At 33.6% G+C, this 8882-nt stretch overlaps 1 protein-coding gene across 1 annotated transcript; it reads right to left on the bottom strand.

Moving 5' to 3' along the window:
• Positions 1–319: 319 nt before the first annotated feature.
• On the bottom strand, positions 320–679 carry LOC107893002 (uncharacterized). The gene has a single exon (XM_016817999.2). It carries the CDS (start codon positions 677–679, stop codon positions 320–322), a length of 360 nt encoding a protein of 119 aa, XP_016673488.1.
• Between the last annotated feature and the right edge of the window lie 8203 nt (positions 680–8882).

The raw sequence follows: 8882 nt of genomic DNA, 5'->3' as shown, positions 1-8882 counted from the left end.
TCATAGAAATGGTAAATTATATATTCATAATAAATTAGAGTGCGTCGTGAAGCAAAATATACTAGTTGTGAATTTTGCAAGATGTCTCCTGGCTTGGCCTACATGCACATAGATAAAACAATTCTATATAGGCTTAATTCTGCATAAAAAAATTACAATTACAATATCGGTAAAACACCTCCCGGTTCTTTATATACACGAAATGAAAATCATGGAGGATCCAGCAAAAGGCCAAGGAGTTTTTATTGCTAGTACTGGAAGTTAATTCAGCACAAAAACTAAGTAAGAGCTTCATCAACAACGTTTTATCCAGTTTTGTCTAGTGAGTTTCTTGGAGCATAACTTGTTCAGAGTTTCTTTCAAGCTTGAAACGTTCTTGAACCGAAGAGATGTAAGTTGAAGCTTTGATATCAACAGCTTCATCACCAGCAAATCCGAAGAAGGTGTCGATTTGGCTTAAATTTTCTCGCTTCTTATCAGCTGCTGGTACGAAAAACGAAACCTGCTTCGGTTGCGAAATTTTGTAGTCGTGGAAGCTGAGCGAAGCTGTCGTAGAAGAAGCCTGGTTTGGTTTTACCTTAGTGGTGTACGGTATCGCCGATAAAGCTGGTTTGGCGGCTCTGTAGAACGGCGTCAGCTTTGACTTGATGAACCCTCGGTGCTTCCGGTTGGACTCCATTTTAATACTTGTATATTGCTATTTGATTTAATATCAACTATGCAAATGGTGCGCAGTATGGCAACCCATAGGGTGGCTATATATAATAGGTGGACATTGAGTGGGTTCACTTAAAGAGTGATTTTGGGGTTTTTATGGTTTTTGATTCTAATTTTGTTTTTATCTTTAGATTTTCTGAGTTTGGATTTTTTTTACTCAATTTTTTTAAAGTTTATATTTTTTTATTTTTGATATTTTCTTAACAAGTAATTTTTGGATTTTCATTGTCAATGACAAACATGCGAATTGAAATATTCTCAATCATTGAACTAAAATGAATGTTTTTAAGCTTTAAATTTATAATTTATCCTATCTAATTAAAATAAAATACTTATTACTAAATTTTATTTTACCTTGCAAATAAGTATATAAATTCAGTTTCCCGTATAAAAGAAAGGGATTCCCAATGCTTTTTTACTTCTATAATACAAAATTTAAAAAAAACCAAAATGGTATCCCACCACCATTATTTACGAAAATGGTATGATGAAGGTGGTGGAGAGACAGCACCCCCCTTGATTTCCACAGCCAATCATTTTTTTAAGGCTGGAGGGTAAAACAGGTTAAAATACAGGTACCAATGGGTGAAGGGTGTCTGATAGGCGACACCTAGGTGACGGCTTCCTGACAGGCGGCACCAACGGAGGCTTTGTCATAGGTGGCACCCTGTGGAGGGTTTGTTATAGGCGACACCAATTCTTATTTAACTAGTTTTTTTTGAACGGTTTAGAATATAAGAAGAAAATAGGGAAAAAAGTTATGTAGAAGAAGAGAAAAAGAAAAGAATTCGTAAGGTTAGTATTTATTAATTTTATTTTTTTTGTGACAATATATTTTTTTTGAAATTGCATATTTAGAAATTTAATTTATTTTTTTCAGATTTAGTGAAGATGGATAATCAATTTTTCGCATTAGTTTATTTCGATGGAGTACTTTTGACAACAATAGCTGGATGTATATTTAAATGTCACCAACAAATAGCAATGAAATTTAATATAAATGTATCACTTGAAACTATTCTACAAATTTCCAGTTTCGACAAATCCCATCAAATTCACTGAGATGGAACTTGTAGACAATGAAGACGTGAAGACAATGGTCACTCTTTTTTTGCCTAGATCAGAGTCACCAAACTGATCCAATTCAGTTGTTTGCTAAGTTAGCTGATATGGAGCCAGCTGAAGAATTCACTCCATTAAGTGAAGAACATGAAGTTCAAGATCTGTGTATAGTGGTTCCGAGAGCATTCGTTGATAGGCGATTGACTGTACATGAGATTGACATTAATCCTAATGCTCTACCTGTGGCTGAGATCCTTAACTCGAGTCCCCGTTTACAAATACATCCGGTGGTGATTGAGATCAATATGGGTGGTGATGATGGATATGATAATAATGATCCATTCGATCACGAAGTTGAAGATGATAGTGATCTCAATCTAGATGAGGTCTCGAATTATATTGATGATGAAGGTGCAAATGATGCTGGAAATGTTAACGCATCTTTAGTCGGAACCCAAGTCGATGCATTATGATACGTAATTATCCTGGGGCACACATGTCAATCATAGATCCCGATGCGGCGCATGGATTCAAGTTTCCAGAGTACTCCGACATACTACCTGCTCACCGGTTGGCCGCATATTCCTCGTGTAAGGAGTTATTTGTAGGCCAAAAATTTGCAACTAAGGAAGACTGCGCATTTTCCATTAAGCGCTATAGCATGAATGTGTCGGTTGACTACAAAGTTATTGTGTCTAAACTAACATTGTATATTGAAAAGTGTTGAAGGTCAGCAAAAGGCTCCAATGAGCAGGTGGGAGATCCACATGCACTTCAATACGTATGACGCAAGATCACCGCAAACTTGATTCCAAAACTATCTGCAACTGCATCATGCCAACAGTGAAGGACAGGCCAACCATTTTTGTTTTGGTACTGATTGTTGAAATGCAAGAATGATTTTAGTACCGAGTGTCATACCAGAAAGCATGAGTAGTTAAAAAATGTCTATGGAGCAATTATATGAAGATTAGGATGCGTTGTACAATGAGCTACAGGGTTGGATAACCACTATGTGGGAGTATGTGCCAAGGCTGCCATTGAGTTGCAAACATGACCTTACTACAACCCGGATGACCAACTACAATCGAAATACAATATAATCTTCCTGCTCTAATGCCCAATTCTTATCTTGTTTCCGCTTTTTGTTAATTAAGTGTATAGCCCCAAACTTTGTGGAACATCTAGAATATGTTGGACGCACCCGAATGTTGTAGTACTCGATCCCCATTATACCATTCGACTGTTGAGAAATTCAGTAGGGATGCATTAATGCACCATGAGGGAATAACAGCCGTAATTTCTGGGAAGGAATATGACATCCAGAGGAACTACAAAATTAATAACATTGTTATAGTATCACAAGTCAATTTAAACACATAAAGTAATTACATATAATGAATATTAGTATAAATCAGAAGCGTATATGACCTCTCGATACACAGAGAAAAACTCAATCTATGAAAAAAGTAAATGTATCATAAATAAAGCAAAATTTTTTGTGCTCTAATGGTTAAATTTTATCACCTATTCACTAGTGGGAAGACATATGTTTGGTGAGTAATTGATGCCAAGAATGGCTTCTTGTAAAGTGCATAGGACTGCAGCACTACCAAGCAGCCACCTATGTCCATGACACGACACTTTGTCATCCGACAAAGGTCATGATACAATGTAGCTAGTATTACTGAGCCCCAACTATACGAATGGCCAACATATAAATCAGAAAATAGGAGAAAGTACATCAAGTGGACCTTGTTGGTATTTGCATCTAGCATGAGTACACTCCCTATCATATACATTATATACAATCGAGCGACGCAAATCACCTTTCATTCAGTGGTAGTGCTCGGTAAATACTCAAAATTTTCCTTCAACCATTAAATCTAATCTTATAAACTTTTTGCCACCAACACCAGGCAAGCATCCTAGTAAGTCATAGCAAAGTGTCACAGGTTTGGACACTATACTGACACCCGTGATCGTACTATCGTCGATTAGGAGCCCGAGTTGCAGTGCAACATCTTCTAAAGTGATGGTGCACTCCCCACACGACAAATGAAATGTGTGGGTCTCCGGACGCCAACGCTCGGCCAAAGTCGATATCAAGTCATACTTCAAGTCAAACTTGCAGATCATTGTAGCTGGTCTGAATCTGGATGCCTCCAAGTATGGCATAACACGCAGATCCAGTAAATAGCCCACACCATAGGCACAGTGCTTCAGTACACGGTGCAGACTCTGACCATATTAAATTAATGCAATAGTTAATATATCCAAATTAAAAAAAATGACGTGAAACTTTATAAGGGGACTCGTGAATAACAAATAATAATTTTAGTACCACCACATTAATCGTATCTGATGTGTGGTCCGTTTTTGTAATCAAAGATGTCATTTCGATATCTGCAGTTTCAAATAAAAAATTTAATCATCGCCTAAACAAATAACGAAAATGAATTTTGTATCATTTTTTATGTTTTTAAGAATTTACAATATTTTTACCCATATAAACAAATTAATAACAACGTAATTTGGGATACACTAATGTAAGTCAATAATTTATTTTTTAGAAACCATCTCATTTTTTTTTCATTTTTTATCAAATAATTTTTTTCTAATGTAACAGATATTCAACGTATATTAACTATAAAAATTTGTAAAGCAAATTCAGTTCAATTAATTAGTATTCAATCAATTTAACATAAGATGTATAAATTAGTTTTCTTATAAAAAAATTAAAATTATTCCGATATTTTTTCCTCTACTTGAAGACAATTAATTTATGGCAAATTTGACCCTTGTACCACAATAATCCATTAAAATATAATTAAATACCAAAATGGGTCATCGTACAAATTTGTATCAAACAACCAATTTTCGATATTTATTATGGAAGCAAAAGACTCATTTCAATAATTAATTTGTGGGGTACCCCATTTTGGTATTTAATTGTTATTTTTATTTATTGTGGTAAACTCAAATAAATAATAAAAATTACAAATCAAACTAATAAAGAGCACAACATCAGAAATCCAAACAAATATTTACAAATGTACCTTCAAACCAAATTAAATTATTACTTTCGAAACTACAAATACAAAATCAAACAAATAATAAATACTAAACAGAATTAGTTACAAAAATATTTAAGAAATAACTATAAAAAAATTATCTTTCAATAAAAATTTAGGTGCAGCCTTCTCTCCTCTTTAAATAAACAAAATTAAATAATTAATAAATCACAATAAACACTAAACAAAACAAACAATTAATAATTACAAAAAAATACTTTTCAAAATCAAATAATTTGGCTATTCCCTTTCAAAACCCTAAAATACCGATATTTTACCAAAACTTTAACTTTCCTTTTTTAACAATCAAAACCCTCTTCTTTCTCTTCTCTTTTTAACAACCAAAACCCTAAAAAATCAAAATTGTAACACCCCTAACCCCTCTCCGTCGTCAGATTACGGTCATGGGCATTACTAACTAATCATGACATTTAATTACATCATGAGTAAAACTGCAAGCTAACTATTTACATCACATCATACTGGGAGCAATACATGCAAATTTAATATTTCCATAATACTGTCTTATACAATCAAATAATGAATCATGTTAGGTAATGCTAAATTCGGTCTTCCATTGTTTACACTCTTATCACTATTTATCCTTTCTTAAAAGTTAAAGTTGGATACATAACAAGACTATTCCAATTATTAGCATCAGAGTATTGGTCTATACTCTGCCTATCTACTTTTGATGATATTAGTAGAATGACTTACTTCACCTAATTTAGGTTTGCTATTTCATTCCAAATCAGAGTAAAAATACTCTTACATTCATTAATAAAGGTTTACGGGTCCCTCAAAATAGTCCAAAAATAAACAGGGGCTAATTTGAAACAATTCTGAAAGTTTTAGGGCAATCTCAAAAATACTTAGAAATAGGGGTCACATGGCCGTGTGGAACGCCCCAGACCATGTGACATTCGAAGTTGGGACACACGGACGTGTCCCAGCCCATGTCTCTGCTCGTGTCACTCGTTGACTTGAGATACATGGCGATGTCCCACCCCGTGTCTCGACCTATGTAACTCACTGAATTGGGTCACACGGTCATGTCACAGGCCGTGTGTCAGCCTGAATGTGTCACATGGCCATGTGACGGACCGTGTCCCAGGCCGTGTGTACCTAAATGTACCTTAAAACTCAAAAATACCAAATTGTGTTTACTTTGACATTAAACAACCAATTCACCAATCATTTAACATACTCGAAACAGTCATTTAACATACTCGAAACACGATTAAACATGCTCAAAACAAGCCAAAACAACCATCCTAAGTGCCTAACCAATGTACCCACATTGGAACCACATTTTATATCTTCAAACAATTTGACAAAGCATCAACCATTCATAACATTCATTCATTCCAAATTTTTCGAAATTGAACTAACATTTAGCTGCTTAGGCTACCAAGCTTTAAGCTAAACACATACCAAAACATTAAGCTAAGGTATCATACCAAACATAGCCTCAACCACAACCACATATATACAAATAACCATTATTTCACTAGAAAGTCAAAATATCATCACATTATAAACAACATCAACCAAATGACCTTTTAGGTACATGCCATTACAAAATAGAACACCGCCACACTTGAGTCCCAAATTTGTTGTTGGACGCTAAGTCGATGATAAGCTGAAAAGTGCCTAACTTGCTCACAAAAAACAAAACAACACGTTTAGTATAACTGAACTGTATTTCTATAATCTGAACAATTTAACTTGATATGAGTAATCAAAATGTAAGAATGCAATAAGAAATGTTATGTACGATGTTTCAAATCAATAATACAAATTTACTCATTCATTATTTACATCCACTAAATTCCATATGTTCAAGCACATATCAATGGTAATTTATATATAACATTTGGTAATTCAACTCATGCAATGGCATGATTCATCTTTTTGTTCAATACATGAATTCATATCCCATTTCATCATTTCATTTTTAATTTCCCATCTCATATTCATTTCTCATCCTTGTCAAATCAATATCAACACATAAATTTTATCAGTTAATTTTTCCTATTAACATGACTCAGACTCGAACGGATACACTGATCTAACCAACACATCAGTTTGGCACCCAGTGACTCAACATATAAATTCGAAGTAATAATTGCGCCTAGCGCTATATAAGTTGACTCCCAGTGTCTCATCAGTTAAACTGAAGAAAATTGGCGCCCAATGCCTCATCGACTCGAGGTCGAAGAAATCCCTAAACACTTCCTATCGTATGACATGACATCTATATCCGACTTAGCCCGAAACAATTAATAGTGTTCCATTTCACTTTCCAATACATCCAATGTCCAAATCTCATATATGTACATTATCACATATATATGCATATATTCAATTCAATATTCATATAAGCAACACATTTCATGATATACAAACTTTGTCCACTCAAATCAACTATGGATTCAATTTAGCCCAAGTATAAGAGTTCACACCTCAATACTTACCATACACAACAATTCAATATGCAACAATTTATAAGTTAGTTTGGATTATAGAAACACAAACAATATATTTCGAGCTACTCGAAGTCGACCTTGTCTTTCCCTTTCTTACTCAATGATTTCGCGATGACGTTCGCTACAAAATAAAATAATTACAATAGATTAATAATACACAACTCAATTTTCATTAAATTTCAAATGTTACACCACATTTTTCTTAATTCTCAATGTAGTCCCTAAACCAAAACTAATTTTAATATCCATATTTAACCTTAAATTTTTATACTAATTCCACTCTAAGCTAAACTTAGCTCCCTATTTTCAATTCTACCCCATAATTTTTTTTTTCATAATTTAATCCCTATTACTCAAAATTAACAATTAATTCCAAAATTTAGTCCTTTTCCACATCTATCTTAAAAATATATCAATTTAGTCCTTAAAACTCTAACTAATTAACAATGGTAACATCCTCAATCTTGAACAATATTAAAAATTAGAACATGGGTTGGGTAGCTCTAACTAATTAACAATGGTAACATCCTTATAACTCATTTTCATGAAATTTACCTATCAAAAATTTAATTCTCTACTAGCCTAACTTCGTAAATATTTAATAAAAATATTTACGAGTTCATTTTACAGGAATGCAATCCCGAGCTTCACTTTTCGACACCCTTGACTATCGGGTTGTTACAAAAACACCCTCTCTTTTTTTACATGACTGTTTCCTCTCCGTTTCTTTTTTTTTTCCTTTTTATTTCCCTTCTCTATTCTCTGTTGTTACCATCTTTTTTTATCCACTTCTTTCTCTTCTATCTTCTCTACCACCCCAAGGTTATCTCCTTTTTTTTACCTTCTCCATTCTCTTCTCTATTCTCTGCTCTTTTTTTTACAATCAAAATACCTTTTTTTTTACACGAATGAGGCTAAGGGGACTATGGTTATAAGGTCCCCTTAATACTCGTGATCGATTCAGCCCCAACCCCTCATGATTCAGCCATCAGGTAGTCAGAAAGTCATTAAATCACAATGGTGCCACCTGCTAGGAAGACACCATTCAATCAATGACACCTGTCAGGAAGGCACCACCAAAATACTCGTATTTTACACCCCTAACTTGTATTGAACACTATACTAGTGCAACCTATCCACTACCCTCCAGCCTTAAAATATATTATATTTTGACGATTAAATGATTAACTATCAAAGTCAAGGGTGGTGCTGCCTCTCGACCACGCTCCACCACCCACACCATACCTTTTTTGTAAATAATGGTGGTAGGATACCAATTTGGTTTATTATTTTAGTATTATTGAAGTAAAAAAGTTAGTTTGTAATATGAAGAGTTATGCATATTAAAAAATTGCACAGAGTTATATTTTATTAATTATTTGTTAGAATAAAAATTTTAAACTTAGTAATATTACAAAAATAAAATGTTCATTATTATTAGATTTTCAATATTTTAGTTTAATAAAAATTAATATAAAAATATATAATTCTTATATCCCACCTTGGCAACTACACGTTGCAAGACATAAGGTAACTTGAA

This window comes from Gossypium hirsutum, chromosome D09, assembly GCF_007990345.1.
Source record: "Gossypium hirsutum isolate 1008001.06 chromosome D09, Gossypium_hirsutum_v2.1, whole genome shotgun sequence".
Lineage (NCBI taxonomy): Eukaryota > Viridiplantae > Streptophyta > Magnoliopsida > Malvales > Malvaceae > Gossypium > Gossypium hirsutum.
This window is presented reverse-complemented; position numbering and strand designations above follow the sequence as displayed.

Excerpts from the sequence above, each read along its gene's own strand:
- LOC107893002 (XM_016817999.2), bottom strand. The coding sequence starts at position 679 with ATGGAGTCCAACCGGAAGCACCGAGGGTTCATCAAGTCAAAGCTGACG.